The following is a 21908-nucleotide window of genomic DNA, read 5'->3' on the forward strand; positions in this document are numbered from 1 at the left end:
GCTGCTTTAGAGAAGAGGAAGAGAAAACTAGAGGTGCACGTAAAAATCTATTCGTATATGAATCACGATTCAGTCTTCTAACGATTCTAATGGATTCACAAGTTTCAAAATCAATGTTCAAAAGCAGCGGTTCTTAATACTGTTCCTCGTGTCCCCCTGCTCTGCACACGCTCTGCATCTCTCAACCGGAGTACATGCCGCTGAGGTGTGGGGCGGGACGTTTAGACGCGCACTAGAGGCGGTTTAGCCAATCACAACACACTGGGCTAGCTAACCAATCAGAGCCCATCGCCTATTTCTGAGGGAGGGGCTTCATAAAAGCAGGAAATTGATCAGCGCGTTTCTCAGAGAAGGGACAGAGCGGTGTGGAATAAAAGTAAATTATGTGAAAAATAATGCGTTTTTTAAAAAAACGAAGCATTAACACATGTTAGACTGCACCCCATAAACATAAACAAGCCTAGAAAAAAACCACTGAACCACCCCTTTAATAACTCGCAATTCTGAGGGGAAAAATATCTAAATTGCAAGATGTAAATTCTGAATTCTAAGAAAAAGGTCAAAATTGCAAGATGTAAACTCACAGTTGCTAGTTAATAATTTGCATTTTTCAGGGAAAAAGTCCATATTGCGAGATATAAATTCTGAATTCTAAGAAAAAAGTCTCAATTGTACGATGTAAACTTGCAATAGCGAGTTAATAACTCACAATTCTGAGGAAAAAAGTCAAAATTGCAAGATGCGAACTCACAGTTGCCAGTTAATAATTTGCATTTCTCAGGGAAAAAGTCCATATCGCGAGATGTAAATTCAGAATTCTAAGAAAAAGTCTCAATTCCAAGATGTAATCTCACAGTTGCCAAGATGTAAACTTGCAATAGTGAATTAATAACTCACAATTCATAGGGAAAATTTTCTAATTTGAGAGATGTAAATTCAGAATTCAGAAAGATGTAAACTCGCAATTGCAAGAAATAAACTCATAATTCTAGGGAAAAAAAGAATGGTGAAAAATTTTGAAAATAAGCATCCATAAAAAATAGCTTCACATTTTATAGACACAGCGCTATTTGAGATATCAAGAATTCTTTTAGTGTTTTTTACATTATTGTCATTAAGTTTGAAGCAATTCTGGTAAATATAAGAAGCCGATTTCATAGCCTGTTGAAAGTGACACACTTCCTGTTGCCAGTTGGTGGCGCTATGACTGCGACTCACAATAGCTACATCAGTGTTACACACATAGACCTGGTCAAGGGAATGCGTGACACCTAAACTCATATTTTACAGGGCCCTTATGTTGAAATAAAGAAACAGATGGACAAACTGGACCCGCTTGCACATCCTCTGCTGCAGTGGTGAGGAAACTCTGCTTCCTTTAATGGAATTCTCAGCTTTTCATCATGTTCCTGTTATCATAATGACCCTTAATCTTCTTTTTCTTCTCAGGATTATATCCAGCAACAGGTCTCACATTGTCAAGCTCCCCTCCAGCAGGGTAAGGGCGTTTGATCACATTATCTCTCAAAAAACAGCGTGACTAAACCTTTATTTCCTCTGTTTCACTGCTCCATTTTTTGCTAACAGCAACTGAAGTTCATGCACACCTCCCATCAGTTCCTGCTCCTCAGCAGTCCTCCTGCAAAAGAGGCCCGCTTTCGCACCACTAGAAAACTCCACGGCAGCACGTTCGCTTTTCAGTGGGTTTCAGTTTCGTATGAGATCATTTCATAATCACTGTTTTATGATTACTGACTAATCACTGGTTCTCTGTCTTCAGTGGTTCTCATATTGAAAACTGGCACTCTATTCTACGAAATGGACTTGTAAACGCCTCATACACGAAACTGCAGGTACCACAGTTACTCTTATTGTGGTGAATGAAGAACTGTAGTGTGTTACCCACAGATTTTCTGCTTAGCGTATTGGGTCTTGGCCAATCTGCCTTCTTGTTCTCTTTGACACAAGCTGCATGGGGCGGCCTATGGGAAGGGCATCTACCTCAGCCCCATCTCCAGCATCTCATTTGGATACTCAGGTAAGAGTTTTTGGGCTCGTCTATAGAGTGCAACATTTTAAAAAAACATGCATGGTTTAGACAATTTGAAAGACAAAGACATTTTGGACATGGTTGTATAATAGTAATATCATTGGGGGTCCGGTCCACATAAAATATGAAAGAGAAAGAAAAACAAAAGTAACATATTTTTAGAGTTGTCAAAATTAGTATGTTAACTAAGATATTAATTAAATATGTTTGATGCAATAATTCAGCATGTTATTTTCAACATGAATTTGATATTATCACAGTTTTTTTTATCTAAAAACTGTTCAGATATTATTGGTCAGATTAATTACAATAAATATAAATTATTTCTATTTAAAAAAAATACTAATACTGGTCTGAGATTATGAGAATAATCACAATAAATATAAATAATAATATTTATTTTTCTCTAAAAACTGGTCAGATTATGAGATTAATCACAATAAATAAAAGTTGTTAATAATATTTTTAGAATAAAACAACTGGTCTGAGAATGAGATTAATCACAATAAATATATGTTGTTTGTAATATTACAAAAAACGTATATAATTAATCACAAAAAAAATTATAATTTATTTCGAATTATTATTATTATTTTTCTGGTTAGATTGTGAGAAAAATCTAATATATATACTGTATATAATTTATATTTATTGTTATTAAGGTCATTTACACAACATGGTATTACAGTATCATACACTATAAATGTATCTTTATGTATTAAAATAAACAGTTGCCTTCATATTTTAAAAAGGAGGCCTCTTGCAAAGGTATTAAAAAATTTTGAAAATCATTGCCTTGTAAATACCATGATATTTGAATACGATAATCATTCTGTATGATATATATCCAAGTGCCATCAATACTGCCAGATTACTTTTATAAGGAAACTTGAGCATTTGCTTGAGCAGCATTTGAAATCATTTGTTTTACTGCAGTGTTCATTTCTATCCATATAGCACTGTCATATTAGTTTTCACTGTAGACTGTATTTGTGTGCAGGAATGGGAAAGGGACAGCACCACATGCCTACTAAAGAGGAATTAGTACAGCACTACAACCGGGTCAACACTGTCTTACAGGTATTAACTCCATCTGTAGAGACTGGACTGATATGGATGTATTACAGGTGCAATCTGTAGTTAATCAGACTAGGTGAGTCATCCTGATTGGAAACAATATAAGCAGAGTTATATGAAGCTTGCATTTGTGATTGCACTCATTTCACTAATTTGTAAAAGAAGATACATACCATCTTCTGTTGTATGTATCACTGCTAAATGTGTCATTTTCCTTTTGCAGTGTCGACCCACACAGTCAAGGTTTCTTCAGAGTCGAAATCTAAACTGTGTTGCTCTGTGTGAGGGTACGGGGTTATTCAATTATAACATTCAAACCTGAAATGAGCTATTCCGTCATTCACCAAAAACAGATGTAGTCGTTTTTTTTATGCACTATTCCTTTAAAGTTAACTAATGTTATGTTTCTCTCAACAGTAATAACTTCCAAAGATCTACAGAAACATGGAAATATTTGGGTTTGCCCAATTTCTGATCACGTCTGCACACGCTTCTTTTTTGTGTGAGTATTTTCACACTTTATTACATTGTCTTATTACAAATTCTGCCTCTTTTGGCTCACAATGTGTCCCACAATTGTCTGTTTTGTCTGTCTTTCCTCAGGTACGAGGATGGCCAAGTAGGGGATGCTAACATCAACACACAGGACGTCCGGATACAGAAAGAGATATTGCGGGTGATTGGGGGACAATCGACCTGACTGACCCGTTTGACCACTGTGACGCTTTGAGACATTTTACAAGGGAACATATGAACTGATTATGGGAAATATTTACCTCAAACTAGGTGTTTCTGATGATGCTAGCCTCCAGTCAAGTTTGTCTTTACGTGGAAAGAAGGGAAACTCGTTTTGGACTTTTTGATAAACATTTTAGTAATTTATTTCTCATTTAGTCTCTATATCATTTTCGCTGCTTTACGTTTTTTCTACGTCATGAGAAGTGCAGTTAATTAGCGTTGAATTTACAGCGGTTGGAAAAAGTCGAATTCCCATTTTGCCCACTGGGGGTCTCTATTGCCTAAGAGAATAAAATATTGCATAAAATAACTGGGGAATGAAAAATTCTATAAACCTGCCATTTTTAAGTGTTTACGTATACCGTTATGGACAATTCCGCATTATTAAGTACTGTTTGATATATGTATACTAGTGTAATGCAGCCATCAGTTCATTCAGTTTATTTTCATGAGAGTTGTGACGCCAGTTACTTATTATGGATCTTAAATCTCTTAACATGAAATGTTAATAAGTTTGGTGCTGTGCACTAGAAGGCATCGTGTTCTCATTTACTCTTCAGAGAGCTTCAAGCGGAGAAGACTGCCAATAAACGACACGTAACGACACATTACAGACGAGAAATGTACGTATGATTTTGTCAATCTGAAGACGTAAAACGAATCCGAAGGAGGGTCATGGTTTCATACGGCCTATATTTGTATGTCGGCAATTTTTCAATAAATTTAGAGCATGTTACGAATGAGTTGCTTTGTAAATGATGACAGAAGTTGGATGAAATGTGACCAAATGCTCCCACAATGACAGTAAAACTAAAATTACCTGCACTTCATAACGGCCCTAACAATGGAAACAGCTTGTATAGGGACTGAATAGTGTCTTAATTCAAATCTAAACTTGCCAAAACGTTTCTATAAATGGCTGGTGGATATCTTAGAAATATAATTAACTTTATATAAGCAATATACTGTATGTCAATGGAAAGTCCCCATAATGATGTAAAAATGCGCGCATACGGGCCTGTTGTCATACTGTTATCTGTCACGACCCCTAAAAAATGAATAGTGTGTTGCATCGCACCGAAGTCCCAGAGGACATTTTGACTTCTCGGTTTAGCCGGCGGGTCTGTTCTCCTTTGAAGCAGAAACACATAATAATTCATAACAGTGCGCTACATCCACATGAGGCCCGCATCTGCTTCGAGACCCCTTACCCTCCCCTTTCCTATTTTACTTGCTTACTTACTTTATTTATTTATTTATTGGCAATTACATAGGCCTAATAGTAAATTATGGAAATATAAATACATTTACGGGGGGAAATTATGGGAATATATATAGTATGTAGGCCTATATATATATATTAAATTATAAATATATAAATATTCATTAATGATGCATGCAATATATAAGTATATAATACAATAAATAAAATGATATTAAAAATATTGATGCAACACACACTTCAAAAGATATATATATATAACGCAATAATATATATATGTGTGTGTGTGTATGTATGTATATATATATATATATATAGAATATTTGGGTTGAAGTGTTCTGGAACAGTGTTGTAAATACAACTTAACCACTGATTTCTAGTCGTGTCCTCTTTTGGAAGGCCAACAAAGTAGTTTCGCTTTCACAACGAAACACAGCGTCACACACGGCGGGCTTGAGTGAGAGGAGGTCTTGAGTGAGTGGCGATCGGAGGCTAGAGTGAGGAACGGCCGGCGGATTCGACGAAGGAGCACATGTGCGGCAACCACATGTGACGACCCCGGGCTGGACTCCGCTTCGTCCACGGTGAAAGCCTATCCGGCGATCCAGAGCACCAAGTTGATGTATTTCCTCAGCAACCAGCACGGATCAGCTCTAGGCATGTTTACATTATATATTTAATTTATTATATTAATACATAAAAATCTGACTAAAAATACAATATTTTAAGTTTACTTCAGCTACTTGTAAAGAATCTACAGTTCTGCTACATGATTCATTGTCTCTCCCATATTAAAATGCATTAAGCAAAATTATAATGTGCAATTATAAAGCCATTAAAACAATGATTATTGTAAGCATCATAACACATTTTTTAAACACATAATTTTACATTGTAAATACATTAATAAGGTCCTATAGAAAATGAATATAGATCAGACTTAAAGGGGTCATATGATGCGATTTCATTTTTTCCTTTCTCTTTGGAGTGTCACAAGGACTAATTTTATTTGAAAAATATCTATTTATTTGTCACAAAAATATACTTGTTCATTGTTCTTGTTTAATAATAACAAAATAATATTTAAAAAAAGCAGTGTGATATTTTGTTTTTGTCACCTGCTTTAATATGTCGATTATCCACTTTAACTAAATTGCCTCCTAGGCTAAATGTTGTTTTGACTTCCGAAAGCGGTTTTGTATGATAATGTTTCTTCATCGTTTACTCTAAAGTGCACCAGTTTTCTTCTAGTCGACGAGAAATGTGCAAATTGGATTTATGCTCAGCACATCTTTCATTAATGTAGACATAAATGATCCACTTTCTCCTCCCTTTTGCTCGACTCTCTCTAGACTCTAGACTCTTGGCTGATTGTGGTTATTATCTTTCTCTGGAAACATCTGAATGCTTTGACCCTCACAAATGTTTTACAAGTACAGATCACGGCTGAGCACACCTCAATCCAGCCCGGCTCGAGTCGTTCTGACACCCTCAGCAGAAAGTGTTCAGAGAGCACTCGGACTGAGCCGTGAGGGAGAACCGCTCCAGAATGCAAGTGAGGCATGAAGGAGCCCTTTTCCAATTTTTCATCAGCGAGAAAATTACCCGGGCAGTTTTCAAGCTTGCATATTTTTCGCTACAGAGCAACTTGCTGTTACAGTTTGTTTTTGAAATGCTCTTGACTGAACAGCAGCGGACGTGAAGTAAAAAGCCATTCCTCTCATCCCTTTGTGAGCGAGATTGCCTTCTTAACCAGAGTTCTCAGTGAAGTCCTCCTCACACCATTAAACAAACTTCATTCTGACTTCATTTCCCTGTGGGTGTTGCAATCTGCAGTGCTCCTCTTTGAGACCTAATTTCCCTTTAATTAAATTAGTAAGACTTCCAAAGCAATCCGCCAGAGAGGCCCTGCGGCTGGGTTTCTGTTGTCGGGCAGATAACGGCTGTGAGTGTGTGTCGTCTATGGAGATTGATAAAGTAATTGAAACAGTGATTGTCATCATGTTGGCTTTTATCTGTTCTGGGAGCTTGCTAAAATAAGAGCGTCTGGTTGGCAGTGCACTTGAAAGGCCCAGTTTTACCAGCAGATCTGAAACCGTCCCTAACACCACTGAAATGTGTCCACTCTTCCGATAAATACACTTAAGATCATGTGCACACTGTAAAACAATGTAGAAAATGCTACAGAAAAAAACCTATCCAAATATGGTAAACTTTTTTTAAATAATTATTATTGTTGTTGTTGTTATTATTGTTATTATTATTATTATATTTTTCTTCTTCTTCTTCTTCATAATATTTCCACTATTAATTATAAAGTAATATTATATAGCATTAATATTAATATCATACATTGTTTTTCTACAAGTACATTGTACTTGTAAAAAGCAACTGTAACGTATATATTTTATTTTATTAATGTATTTCAATGTAGTATAAAGTTTAACAGTAATTTATACTTTGTAGTATAGATTAGTAATTTAAATATTGTTAAAATTGTTTAAATAGTTTCTTACAAGTAAACATTATGAATTATTTTATATGAAAAATATATAAAAATATGTATGTATGTATGTATATATATATATAACATTATTTTAAAACTAAACACACTTTTACAGTAAAACAATTTTGGAATTATAGTTTTTAAATTATGAATTATGAATCACCTTGTAATTATTTGTATTTAACTATTTTTTAATTTAAGGTATATTTCTTCTTATTTTTGTTATCAGTTATGTACATTGGAGTGTTTAATATAAAATTATTAAGTATTAAACAGATTTAATTTTAAAATATATTATGTAATCTTTTACAGTAAGTTAATTTTAAATTATTTAAATGATTATTTTATATATTATTTTTATATTATTAATTATACAGAAAAACATACCTGCAAGAACCATCAAGTTATATATATATTTTTTTTTTCAAATAATAAACATAATTATTGAAATAATTTAATAAATATTAAATTACATTTTTAACATAAAAGTTTCTGAAAAGTAATTTTATTATGCTGTGTTCTTAAAATAGTTTCTTACATAAATTATTTATTATTAAAGTATTTATTTTTAATTTATGTAATTTCAAATTATTAATATTTACTTTATTTATATTATAAATATTTTTTATCAAATCTAATTTTATCTAATATATATATATATAATTATGAATCACATTTTATTTATGTAGAAACACATCCCTGCATGAACCATCACATTTATATTACATTTTTTTAAAGCTATATTACTATATTTTTGTTGTCAGTTATGTGTATCATTGGAGTGTTTGATGTTGTATATGATATTATGTAATAAATATTAATGGCATTATTTTTAGTGTTGTGTTACTGATGCTGCTTTGTTTTTGTGCTTTGTCTATAGTTCATACTGACCATGGTTGCAGGAAAAGCAACTTATAACGAACTTTAAAACATCACGTTTATCTTCCGTTAATCGAACTGCATATAAAAAGCATATTACAGTACATTTTTACAGTGTATAATTGTGCTCTTCGTCTCATTGAACAGAAAGCTTGCCTTGCCTTCTGTCACCCCAGTCTCTAGAATGTTGGATGCTCCCCTTCAGGATACAGACTGTGTATTTTGTCAAGCAGAACCGCATGGCCTTCTTCTCTGATTGAAATCACAGCCTCGGGGCTCTAACACTTCGAGAGCGCTCAGCAGCCACAGTGGGAGAAGAAGCCGAAACAGACCTGACGAAACAGCCACCTTTGGACAACAATGAGCTCCTGCTCGGTAAATGGCAGTTTCTTGGCCTACATTTATGTGTGCTGTCTCAATTCAGCATGCAAGTTTTATATGTAAACACAATTTCGTAATTTAATAAGTTGGCCTAAAGCCATATTCAAAAGCAGATGCCTGGCATAAGTCAACTGTGCTTATGTAGATAATTGTTTCCTGGCTGCATTGTGCCATCATGCATGGGAGGATGTGTTTTTAAACTCTCAGCCTTAATCAGTCACGCATGTTAATCAGTCACAGACACGCGCTGATTGACAGGACTTCATTAACACTGAGAATTTTAAAGGGGGACTCGGGAAAGCATTTGCCAGGATGAAATTTTGATGAAATTCTAGACAGAGCATTTGCTAGACACGGTGACTGTTCCTTTAAGAGATGCTTAGGCTCTCTAGGCTCCCCTCCCTCTCTGTGTCCCTCACAAGCCTCAGATTGGGTCTTCAGTGCATTCTGGAGTGTGGCAGGCACCACTTAAGAGTAAATATGCGAAAGGTCTCCGATTATGACCAGACATCAAGGGTAAAACGCAGTGCAGAACTCTATGAGAATTCTTAAGAGCAAAAAGGTAAATGCATCACTAAAAGATTTTTCTAAATCAGTTTGACATTAATTTGTGCATGTTCCATAAAGTTGTCTTGCATTTTATTTTATTTTATATTTAATAGTATATTTAATACATTAGGCTTTCATAGTGTTATTGTACATTTAAATACATTTGGCTTTTATACTATATTATATGGCTTTTGTATTATTATTATTATTATAAAAGACATAATAATAATAATAATTTATTTTGTTTAATTTTATTAAAATATTTTTTATATATAATGTTTCAACTGAATTTAATTCTATTTATTTTATTGGTTGGTGTGTAATTATATATATATATATATATATGTATATATGTATGTGTGTGTGTGTGTGTGTGTTTGTGTGTATAATGTTTTATTTGATTTTAATTGGATTTGTAAACACATTGGGCTTTTTATTATTTCATATTGTTTTTTTTGTATTTTATTTGTGTGCATATTTAAATACACTTGGATTTTATTATTATTATATGATTTTTCACTTTTGTTTATTTTAATTTAAATTTGTATATAATGTTTTAATTTTAGTTCATTTTATTTTTTGGTGTGTAATTTATATTTCAATATTATTTATAACATTTCATATATGTAATGTTTTTTTTTATGTTATTCTAATTTTATGTTACTTCTTTTTACTTCAGTTGGATTTTTAAATACATTGGTCTTTTTTATTGTTTTTTATTTTTTTCGTTTGGCTATCCTATGCTTGGTTGCATCCATAAAATAAATGCTGACTTGAGATAAAAGTTCAAATAATATTTCATTTTGACCAAACCAAGCTTGTTGGCTTTAAAGTGCGGTTCTGTCTCTAAACTCATCGTCTTTTTGCCTTGTTTGGTTACAGCTCCCTTCTCACGGAGACTGAAATATGCTTCAAAGGTAGTGACTGAGAAATTGCTGATTCTCAGCACTTTCAGCTTTGATGAATTTGCTCGATTTACAGAACAGATTTTTTTCTTTCCTTCCTGTCAACGGCCAGAGAGTATAAAGTAAATGACAGCTTGTCATTCAGTTCAGAGCTTTGGGAATCACACAACATTTAGCAGCTAAGATCATTCGGTTTCCCTCACGTCTGTGCATTTTTTAATGCTGGAAAGCAACATAATGTATTACAACTTCTTGGGAAATATTATCAAGTGGTACTAAGTTCTGCAGCCCCAAGAACATATAAAACAACCTATAAATATGTTTATGCCGAGCCGAGAGCTTCATGATAGCACACAATCTAAATGCACCACGTCTGTCCAACCCTCTCAACTCAATCCCACAAACCCTCCTGGATCTTCTAGCAAACCAAAGCAAGGTGGATTCAGGAAGATCCGTTCCACTGGAGAACCAATCCCATGTCCAATCCCAGGACTGCCATCTGAGGTGCTGGAAATGCGCGTGAAGGAAGGGAGCAAGATCAGGAACCTTTTGGGTTTTGCCATGTCTCGAATTCAAGGTGACGGACACACGGCTCCAGCATCGCAGGTCGTGTTCAGCGGGACGGGACGGGCTGTGACCAAAACCATCACCTGTGCGGAGATAATGAAACGCAAGGTGCAGGGTTTACACCAGCTGTCAAAGCTCCAGTACAGGACAGTGACTGAGGTGTGGGAGAGCCAGGAGAGCGGCCCGCTTCAGATGACCGTACACAGAACTCTTCCTTCCATTTGTATTCTTCTGTCCAAAGAGCCACTGGACTCGCAGGAGCCGGGATACCAGCCTCCAGCCGAAATAAACGCTCTCTCAGAGGAAAGCAAATGGCCAGACGGACCGCAGGGGGCTGGAAAGACAGAAAAAAGACCAGCGAGTCCTTGTTCTCAAGATCTTCCCAGTCTTAAGAGAGCTGCTCTGGGACAGGACAAAAGTCCAGCACTGCAACCAGTGAAAAAATCTTACTATAAAAGGGAGAAATTCATATAAATGTTTTGTGTGTGTGTGTGTGTGTGTGTGTGTATTTATAACTTGCTTAACTGTCGTATAATTTGGTCATATCAGGATGCAGTAAATGTGAATGTTTAATCTGAGTGATAAAATGCATGATCAAGTGATTTTTTTAGTATTACTTCATAATAATTAAATGATAATAAAATAAAATATAAATCCAAATTATTTATTTTTGGCTATTTCTCACACTCATTCACTTCATTCATTTTTTATTTTTTTTGCCTGCTCAATGTTTTTCATATTTTCTGTTGTGCTTTTGTTTTTATCAGTGTTATTTTAGTGTAATTAGGATACTATCATAGTTTCTATTAATATTTGTATTTTTTCCATTTTAATTATATTTTTAAAGTTTTAGTAAAAAAAATTTTTTTTTCATTTTTATTAGTTTTCCATTTTTTTTGTCAAATATGATCAATAATACAGTATATAGCCTAAAATATAATACATTTTCATAATTATGGTCAAATACACTTTAATTTATTTTGATATTAATTTTTATTTATTTTAGTTACTTTAGAACATCAGGATAAATTAAATTAAATTAGAAATGTTTTCATTGGCAATTAAATAAAATAATGAAACACAAGCGTTATTTTTTATTTAATTTCAGTTAACTTTAAATGAATTATTTATATATGTAATATATAAATGTAATACTGCCCCCTGCTGGTGAGAGCAACTATTTTCCAAACACATGCTTGTAGCTCTATTATCTTAAAATGAAGTTCACATTTAGGGTTAGAAGCTCAAAACTATGGCAGTTTTACAACATATTTTTCTCGTTAACTTTTCAATAAAAGACGAAAGATTTACTTTTTTTGATGTATATCTAACACTAATAACATTATAGCTTATCAATTGCTACGATTGCAAAGTGCATATGTAATGAAACTGAGCTACTTTGATCAAAATATTTATGATAATAATGGCATAATATTGTACTAATATTGTCTAATGATGGCCTAAATGTCATATAAATGATGACGAACTGCTTGTGTGTTTATTGGAATAGATATGGATGCAATAAATGCAGAACATTGCAGCTACCGTATGTTTTTGTTGTTTTATTTAGAAGTTTTTGTGCAATCTATTGTTAAATATCAATTTAAATATATTAAGCAATAATTGAATCAAACATTTCATAATGCATATACAGAAAGTTAAATATAACTGTGCTCATACTGGATGCCCTCATAGAGAATAATTGTGTATAAATGTGTATACAGTGCAGAAATGTATCTTTTGTCCTTCATGCTCTTTTATAATCCTCTTTAGCAAACCCACCTTTGCTATACATCACCATGAGCAGCCAGAGTCCATTCTCGGCTTTATTGCCAAACCCCTGCGCATGCGCAGTCACACGCCAGTCGCGTGTTAGCAGGTCGGCTAGCTTAACTAGCGTCTGCAGCGCGAACCTGTCGTTCTGCCCTATATTGTTCAACATAATGGTAAATTATATTTTTAATACAGTTGGACCAGGGATTGGAAAGTCTTTATATGCAGACGATGGTGCTTTATGGAAAAGAGGTAGAAATTTGTCGTATGTAGAAGAAAGCATGCAGAATGCTATTAAAGAAGTTGAAATGTGGGCAAGTAATTGGGGAAGTCCAGTCGGTGGCGGTAATGCACCTACAAGTTGGTTTGCCAACCGCCAATAAACACCAAAGAAGAAGAAGAAGACGATGAACTTGTCGTTCTTCAGTCCGAGCTGCTCGTGAGTTCCGGTGAGCCGCAATATGTTCAGAGCCGCCCTTCGACTCTCAGTCTCCGGTGCTCGGAGTTTAACAAGGTCACGGCCACAATATACAGGTAAATACACAATTTGCCATTAATTATGGATCCGCTGATAGGAAAAACTACAACAAGGCACAGAGTTAACGGAAACACCTTGAATTTAGCTTAGCACTTAAGCTAACCAAAGCCGCACCGGTGTCTTACAAGAAAGATTATACCCCTCTGAGGTTATCACACGCTAAGTTATCGTCTGTATAAGAGCATTTCCATATCATTAACGCGTTTTCACAGTCATTTATTATTAAGTCTTGTGAATGTTTTCTCACAGTGTCCTTGTAATGACCCACTAGAGTGAGGCTTGGGCCCAGCGCGAGGAGGAAACGCCACACTCAAACTGAAAGCATCCCAGATTGACACATTTTTCTGTCAGGTTGACATTTCATTGAAACAGCGAGTCTAGTATATAAATACGTGGGTTTTGAGAGCTCTTCAATCAGGCTGTGGGGTTTACAAATACTCTTCTGCAGCAGTTTCATCATCAAGTGAGTGACTACGTGCGCCGCAGGGTTGCATCTATGAAGAATGCGCATAAATTAATATTGCGTGTCGCTATAGTTAATACTATCAGCCAGAATGATTTCTATGACAGTGCACTGACCTCTGAAAACCCACACCACATGTGCAAATGAAGTGTCATCAGTATATACTTCACTTTATGAACATACAAACATCTGGTTTGCATGTTTTGTTATCCGTCTCATTTTTGGAATAGCAGTTGAACTTATTGTTATCAGATAGTTAAGCGTTAGCTCAAATAATACTCCCCCAACGGACCATGTACCAGTCAAACAAGGGCACTGGACCAGGTCCAACTGGAGCAAGGCCTGTATGCAAAACGTCACTGCACTATTAAGTGTTTTTGACTAACACTTGATACACAGACGAAATGATTATAGTCTTATAATGAGATTTATGGCCCTTTTACGCCTACAGTACTTCCCGGAAGTACTTTGGCTGTGATAAAGTCAAAGTGTTTGTCTGGATGTCATTCTCTAAGGCTGATAAAGTGAATCATTTTTGCTTAAAGTCTCTTCTGATTGTCTCTGTTCTTTCTCTTCCACAGCTTCAGTAGCTGCTCGTTCTTATTCCCATGGCAAACAGGAGACAGATGAAGAGTTTGATGCCCGCTGGGTCACTTACTTCAACAAGCCAGACATCGATGCTTGGGAGCTGAGGAAAGGTGGGTGACGGCGGCGCTTTGACCTTGTTATTGAATCGGCAGCTTGTAAAGTGAGAATTTTCCCCTTAAAAATTTATTTTAGTGGCCATATGTTCTAATTAAAATCCTCTTGAATCTGAATACAGTACATGTAGTACTTTAGTAAATTATATTTCCTTTAATGTTTTTTGTTGTTTGGTCCCCTTCTGAAAATTTATATAATAATAATAATAAATATTAATAATCGCACGATTAGACAGACCGTTTCCATCCATAACAATAGTGTTTCTGTTTGTTTTTAGTGTTTGCTATTGCTAACCTGTAAAGCTGGTTTAGTTCGATCCGTTAGTATCACTTCTTTAAAAAATTTATGACAGTCTGTTTATCATTAACCTATAAAAATCTTTGGAACAAGGAAGTAGGTTTTCATTTGCATCAAGGAAGAAAACTCAAACTGACTGTGGAGTAAATACATGTCCCCTTTGTTCAGGAATGAACACTTTGATCGGTTATGACTTGGTACCTGAGCCAAAGATCCTGGAGGCAGCCCTGAGAGCGTGTCGGAGGCTAAACGATTTGGCCAGTGCCATCCGCATCCTTGAGGCAGTCAAGGTCAATAAAACTCCAGGATAATAGCAGAATATTTCACATTATTTAATTCATGTCTTGAAGCTGCATTAATTAACATGATTTTTCTGAGAGAAAAAAAATACTAAATTGTAGTTAGAATTTAAATTATGCTCATTTATTTATTAGTTTTAATTTATTATACTTATTTACACAGGACAAAGCTGGTCCACACAAAGAAATCTACCCCTACGTTCTTCAAGAGCTGCGGCCTGCCCTCAATGAGCTTGGTATCCCTACACCTGAGGAGCTTGACATTGACAAAGCATAGATGTCTGCGATTGTGGTGAGTATCAGCATGCTTTTTTTTTTTCTTTTTTGTTTTTAAAGAACAAAATTCAACCTGTAAGCCAAGATGTATGTTTCCTTACTTAATTTAACGTCCATTGCATCTTTCCTATTTAACTACAGAGTCTTCCAGGAGACTGCTGCTCTTCTCTGGACTGAGTAGACCACTGTACTTGAAGTCTTTGCCTCGTGTCGTGGTGTTTGTGTTATATTTAACTGGCCTTTATTATGTTCTTTTGCTTGTAAAATATTGATGGACCTAATAAAGGGAGATTTATCTTTACTCAATCTTGTTGTGTTTTATCTAATGCCTCAGACTTTGCTTCAAACTTGTATTAACTGTATTCAATTTTTTTTAAATAAGGGTTCAAATCAATCGCAACAGCAAAAAATCTATCCTCCTAATCTTTCAGCATGGGAAAACTATTTCTGTTAAATGTGTTGAGAAACTACTAAATTGTTTTATTTGGAATTTAATAAAAAAGCAAACTATTTTACCTGTGAATGTGCGAGACTTCTATTTCATTAACAGCTATAGGTAAATAGAATAATAAAAGTGCAGTAAACGGCAAAACCATTTACGCTACAAACCAGTGTGTTTATGATTAGACTACTACGATAATAAATTAACATAATGAAATTGAGCAACATAACGGAATGTTTTTGCACAGCTAAAATAACTGGAAAGCGGCCAACACCGGAAGTCTCGCACATTCACGGTAAAAATTGCCGCACCCGCTGTTACGTTAAAAATAAGGTGGACAGCAAACCGTTTTTGTTTTTCTGCTTGACACCAGCTATAATTATATAGTAAACGTTACAGCACTTTTGAACCAGTGGAGGGCGTAGCAGGAATGCGTTCAAAGTAAATCATATTAAAAAGTCAAATCACAATCAAAACATTTAAAGCTGTTGTGTATGCTTAGTGAATAAAAAAACTTTGAATTAAAACGTGTTTTCCCCATCGTACGATTAATAATTGTTCATTTCCGTTTCTTTTATAAACATATGTATATGTGGCTAATTTGGGGTCAGAATTTCCAGACTAAAATAAAAAATGGCAGTCTAATATTAGATCCATGAAACAGCCACATAAGTGTATGTTAACTCCTATCGGCTTTTGTGCTATAAATATTTTACTTGGTTGCTTGCAAAGGGGAAACGTAAGAACGTAGTAACATGTTGCACGAGCCAGCGGGGCGGGATTTAAATGTGCGTTAATGTGCGGGGGGTTTGGCTCCGGCTGGAGGAGGAAAAGTCGAGGGGACTGTGGGAGTCCCTCAGCGCGCAGTTCGGGAGGTGAGCTCAGGCGTTTCCCCTTTGGCTGGCCCCAGTGTCGAGTGTTTTTTTCCCTCTGCAAACACCGAGAGGTTTATTACTGTTCTATCAGAGGGGATATTACACGTTCGGGTGGATGCACACGGACTCGGTGCGCTGAGCAAAACACGCACGGTGGTTTATCTAGGACAAGAGAGATGGTGGACAATTCCAGTAGCAGCAAAGCGCAAGTGGTGAGTTCCGTCCTGTTGGCACAGAGCCCTGTTGAATGTATTGATAAGCTACTGTAATATTTAATCAGCAGACCTCGAGTGTATAAAATATTGCATGTACATTTACGAAGTTTTGATATAAACTCAATGAGGCAGTCTTTTTTCTAATTACCTTCGTGTGAGTGGTCAAGCTATTATATGTAGCGAAAATCCACATTGTACACGTCATGATTTCAAGATTTTTTTTGATGATACAACTCGCGCTGTTTATTTGTTAAAGTTCCAATTCGCGTGCCGCCGGATTCGAAAAGTCCAACACATCTCCGTTTGTTTCCATCAGAACGCGATACTTTGTTGCGTTGTGTGTTCGTTCTCTCTTTTAATAGCTTAATTGTTTTTGGAAGAGCGCCATACTTTTGGGCAGCCATGATTCGACTGTGAACTGAATATCTTCTGTTATTGCGCTCACCTATCAAACTGTGCTTTAATTAGTTGTATAGTAACAGCATAAATCGACTGGATTTGGCTAAATATTAATTATTTAACTAAATGAAAAGCGACACGCCGTTTTGGCCGGACATCCGGTCGTTCTACTTTCTAGACTATTGTGTGGGGTGTGGGGGGGTCAAAGGTAGGTTGGCCTACTGGGCAATTAGCGAGCCGCGGAATGCGACGTTAATCTTTTGGGACATATAAATACTGTTAATACGAATAAAAATTCTTGTGACATTAATTCGAATTCCAATCGGCCATGTCCGTTGTGATGATTTGCTTACATGTATTTGTTTTTCATTTAAATTAAACAAATTTTAATTCTTCCGTCTTGACCTTTGTGCTTATTTGTTTACGCGTATTTGTGTTCTCTTTGTATCTGATTCGAATTAAGTTCATTTTAATTCCTCAGCTACGTCCTTTAATCATTTGATAATGCGTCTTTAATTCGAACTTTAATGCCTGTTAGTTCGAATTAAAAGAATTCAAGCTACTCAAAAACTGTGATTGTTTTGTTTACACTTTAGTTGTGTTGCGTGAGCGTTTAAAAACGTTACTTTTAGTTATTACAAATATTTTAGTTATTTAGTTATTCAAATGTTTATTTATATATATTTTCACCCCATAATGAAAATTCTGTCAATTTTCCCACCCTGAAATTGTTCCAAACCTGTATGATTTGATTTATTTTGCTAAATATCAACAAAACATGATATTTTGAATAATGTGAGTAAACAGTTGCTGGTCCCCATTGACTTCTGTAGTTTGAGGAAAACTGTTTGGTTACCCACATTCTTCAAAATATATTTTATGTTCAGCAGAAGAAAGAAATTCATTCAGTTTTGGAACAACTTGAGGGTGAGTAAATGATGACAGAATTTTCATTTTGGGGCAAACTAGCCCTTTAAATGTTAATTATAAATTATATTGAACTCCTGTTTTGGAATATGCTGTACTTTCTTCATCTTAAAACAAATATTTTTTTTATAAAATGTATTTACAGAATTATTTTACTTATTTTCCTTCACAATCCAGCCCAGCTTGTCTCAGGACAGCAGTTTGGCTGGTGCATTTTCCCAGGCGGCTTTCGGAAGTGTGGCTGGAGTCAAACTGGAGGCGGTTATGGAGCAGCTCCAGAGACAACAACAAGCTAAACTGGAGATGGAGCGCAAGGAGAGACACTTCAGGGAAGCCCACATTCTGTATGCCCAGCAGCTGGCTGCACAGCAAGCCATCATGGCCTCCAGAGCTCAGGGTGCCCCATTAACCCCTGATTTCTACAGCAAAAACTCCAGAGACAGAGCGCTGAAAGGCGGCCAGGGGCCTCAAGCTGCCAGGGGACCCATGAAAACCAGCCCTGACCAAGTACACGAGGAAGATGCCGTTGATGAGATGGACAGAGGAAGAGGGTCCGAGGGGGACGAAGACGACGACGATGACATGATGGATGGAGAAGACGGTAGCGAAGAAGAGGAAAGCGAAGGCTTGGAGTTCCTCAGGAAGCAAAGCCTTGCGCTTCAGCAAGCGTCTGTCGGAGTTCCTCCATATCCGTTCCCCGTCTACGCCGCATCGCCGTCCGCTGCTAAAAAACATCCCCTGTCGCCGACCACTAAGGTGAAAGACGAGCCTGACAACTCTCTTACCGACCAACAATCGTTCAACACACCAAACGGGCTGAATGATTGGAACCTGGATGACTCATTCAAACAGGTTTGTGTCTATATTTCTATGACTTGTCATTAATCTCAAGGGGTTCAGTATGGCAGGCTTTGTGTTTACTTTCACTTTATCACCAATGACCTACAAAAGCGGCAATACAGCATATTTTCATTCATCTCTGCATGATTTGAGGAGTGCCACTTCATGAGATGAATTGTAAAGAGTCTTTACATGTTCATAAACTGTGAAACCACTAAAACAGACTCATCTCGACTTACTGAAACGCAATCGGCTCTGAATAGGACATCTAATCCAGTTTTCTCGAGCGCAACAGGAATACGTGTTCTCCCAAAAGTGTACAAAAGAATTGGGTTGGACTTCTAGCTCTTTAATAAGTGGGAAGTGTTTAGTGAATGAGCTTTATAGAGTCACTTCATAAAGAGTGTAATTTTTGTCAAGAGATTTTAACAAAAATACGTCAAGAAAATGTCCAGATCACTCCAAAATCAAACGAATTTTTTTTTTTTATTTGACTTTGCTTCAAGGAAAAGAAACTTATATTTGCAACCATTAAAGTGTTCTGTTTTCACAATATTTTTCTTAATTTAAGCAGAATTCCCCATAAATTCTCATTACCATAATGCAAATAGAATTCTTATTTTTGTATTATCATTACATTAATGTAAAAACTGTTATATTATTAAATTAAAATGTTTATAAATGATGGTAGCATTTGCTATACTACCCTTAATTATGCTGATTTGAATAAAGATTAAAAAAAGAAATTGCTGCAATGCGATAATGATAATCATAATTTAAAGAAATAGAAGTCAAATGCCTTATTGGGGGTAAAATGTTTTTTTTCGTATTTTATTACCATAATGTAGAGAAATAAATATTACATATTTATAAATAATGGTAGTATGTTATACTGCCTTTTAATTTTGCTGATTTTAAGAAAAATTTCGAATCCAATTTTTTTGCGCACAAGAGAACTACACATTCCTCCAAAAGTTCACAAAAGACACCGGGCCTCTGATTTTCCCTTCTCATTGTGTTCTACTTCTTTCTAAAGCTATTGTCCTCCTTTTCCCTTATCGTCAATAGTCTCCTGCTGTGAGCCAAGCTCTACCCTCAGACATGTTCTTACGACTCTGTCAGTTAATTTCTCCATTTGTTCATCCCGAGTCTTTAGGGAATTCTGTCCTGACATAAGGCTTTTGTCCCTGGATATCCCTGAAGTGTGGCGTTCTGGCAGGCGGCCCAACAGGAGTGCGCTTTCATTCTCTTTCTTTCTGCCGTCTCACTTTCCTCTGTCATTCCCCCTACCGCTGGTGTTTCTTGAGAACAAGCTCTTGGCAGTGTGCTGTAATGCTGTCTTGGCCTGTGACCAGAGAGGCACGCTGTCAAGTTGCAATACAAGAGGCAGAATGTTACAGGCGCGTGCTGTTGGAGAGCCGCCCTGACAAGTTCACACGTGGAGATTTCCCACAATTTAGGTAGTCGAAACTGGTCAACTGTGCGTGGGACTCTTAAATAAGCATGTTTAAAGGGATTGTTAATCTAAAAATGAAAATTCTGCCATCATTTACTCACCTTCATGTTGTTCCAAACCTGTATGAACACATAAGAAGACATTACGTGAAATGACTCAACATTTTGAGTCCATATAATGGAAGTCAATGGGGTCCAAAGTTGGACATTGGACATTTGTCAAAATATAATTTTGTGTTTGACAGAAAAAAAGTAATTCATGCAGGTTTGGCACTATATGAGACTACTTCTAAATTCTCATGTTTGGGTGATGTAATTTTCGCAAACGTAATTTCGTCCTCGCGTCAATCACAATTGGATGAAGCCGTCTTTCAGAAGACCGTCTCTGTGGGTTTAATATGGAGAGAGACATTTCCCTGTAGTGCGGTCATGCATTTTAGTTGCCTCAGGTTTGAGCTCTTTGTTTGTTCAGCTGCACTTGAGTGATCGATCAATCAGGGAAAAATGGATTGCTCTAATTTCATACGTTCACTCTTATGGCTTCCTTCAGCCCTTGATATTTGCATGCCTTCAATCAAAGCCCATTTACCATACTTGTGTTGAATAATACAACATTATATATATCGAAACCCCAAAGCGCCGTTTAGCAGTGCATCCGTTTTATTCCGTAATTGTTGCTGTCTTTGATGTTATGACCGTGTGTTTTTACGCAAAACATCCAACGTGGTTTTATCGACGATAACTGACATCAAACATGTTCAAAGCCGTTTTATTTGCGGTAGATCAGTAACAACAAGCAAAAGTCTGTAAAACTATGGTGATGTTTGGGAAGGTTGTGTGTTGACAGGCAGGTCTGTGATGTTTTCATCACACCCATGTCATATATATGTATATATGTATTTATAGAGGGTGATGGTCTGAGGGCTTGTATACTGCTTTTCAAATATAGGCTTGTCCAAGTGTATTGGAGACAATGGGAGATTCAGTGCTCTGAAAAGGCTGATGGTTGGACTTATACATCATTACTAAGAGGGAAGGGTGTAGTGAATGAGCTTTATAGAGTCACTTCATGGTGAGTGCATTGTAGGGGGGTGATTTTCACAAAAAATTTGTCAAGAAAATGTCCAGGTTGCTCCAAAATCAAAAGGAAAAATAGAATGTTGTATATGTGACCCTGGACCGTCATAAGGGTCAATTTTTTGAAATTGAGATTTATACATAATCTGAAAGATGAATATATAAGCTTTCCGATAGGACAATATTTGGCTGAGATACAACTATTTGAAAATCTGGAATCTGAGGGTGCAAAAAAAAAATCTAAATATTGAGAAAATCGCATTTAAATTTGTCCAAATGAAGTTCTTAGCAATGCATATTACTAATCAAAAATGAAGTTTTGATTTATTTATGGTAGGAAATGTACAAAATATCTTCATGGAACATGATCTTTACTTAATATCCTAATGATTTTTGGCATAAAAGAAAAATCGATAATTTTGACCCATACAATGTATTTTTGGCTATTGCTACAAT

General features: G+C 35.9%; 4 protein-coding genes across 5 annotated transcripts in view; all 4 read left to right on the forward strand.

Moving 5' to 3' along the window:
- Nucleotides 1-4656, forward strand: part of LOC107753615 (poly [ADP-ribose] polymerase 6-like) — a 10668-nt gene extending 6012 nt beyond the window's left edge. The window contains exons 15-23 of the mRNA XM_016569818.1: nt 1291-1358; nt 1450-1498; nt 1588-1700; nt 1781-1853; nt 1969-2038; nt 3051-3130; nt 3351-3414; nt 3545-3629; nt 3731-4656. Of these exons, the coding sequence (XP_016425304.1) occupies nt 1291-1358; nt 1450-1498; nt 1588-1700; nt 1781-1853; nt 1969-2038; nt 3051-3130; nt 3351-3414; nt 3545-3629; nt 3731-3827 (699 nt within the window). The 3' untranslated portion in view covers nt 3828-4656. The remainder of the gene's footprint in view (nt 1-1290; nt 1359-1449; nt 1499-1587; nt 1701-1780; nt 1854-1968; nt 2039-3050; nt 3131-3350; nt 3415-3544; nt 3630-3730) is intronic.
- A 5638-nt stretch (nt 4657-10294) lies between these two features.
- Nucleotides 10295-11456, forward strand: LOC107753707 (ribonuclease P protein subunit p25-like protein). Its single transcript, XM_016569918.1, has one exon. The coding sequence runs from the start codon at nt 10626-10628 to the stop codon at nt 11346-11348; it is 723 nt and encodes a 240-aa protein (XP_016425404.1). The 5' UTR covers nt 10295-10625; the 3' UTR covers nt 11349-11456.
- Nucleotides 11457-13089: 1633 nt separating this feature from the next.
- Nucleotides 13090-15524, forward strand: LOC107753708 (cytochrome c oxidase subunit 5A, mitochondrial-like). Its single transcript, XM_016569919.1, has 5 exons — nt 13090-13181; nt 14230-14346; nt 14816-14937; nt 15110-15238; nt 15364-15524. The coding sequence occupies exons 1-4, from the start codon at nt 13109-13111 to the stop codon at nt 15221-15223; spliced, it is 426 nt and encodes a 141-aa protein (XP_016425405.1). The 5' UTR covers nt 13090-13108; the 3' UTR covers nt 15224-15238; nt 15364-15524.
- A 948-nt stretch (nt 15525-16472) lies between these two features.
- arid3b (AT-rich interactive domain 3B) overlaps nt 16473-21908 on the forward strand; it is a 29841-nt gene continuing 24405 nt past the window's right edge. Inside the window, exons 1-2 of one of the 2 annotated variants that reach the window (XM_016569820.1) lie at nt 16473-16751; nt 18258-18932. In XM_016569820.1, the coding sequence (XP_016425306.1) occupies nt 16716-16751; nt 18258-18932 (711 nt within the window). In that variant the 5' untranslated portion in view covers nt 16473-16715. Of the gene's footprint in view, nt 16752-17313; nt 17362-18257; nt 18933-21908 lie in introns of those variants that run through there. The other variant, XM_016569821.1, reaches the window with a different exon arrangement.

The sequence above is a fragment of the Sinocyclocheilus rhinocerous genome, unplaced genomic scaffold (genome assembly GCF_001515625.1).
Source record: "Sinocyclocheilus rhinocerous isolate Xijiao unplaced genomic scaffold, SAMN03320098_v1.1 scaffold200, whole genome shotgun sequence".
Taxonomy (NCBI): Eukaryota; Metazoa; Chordata; class Actinopteri; order Cypriniformes; family Cyprinidae; genus Sinocyclocheilus; species Sinocyclocheilus rhinocerous.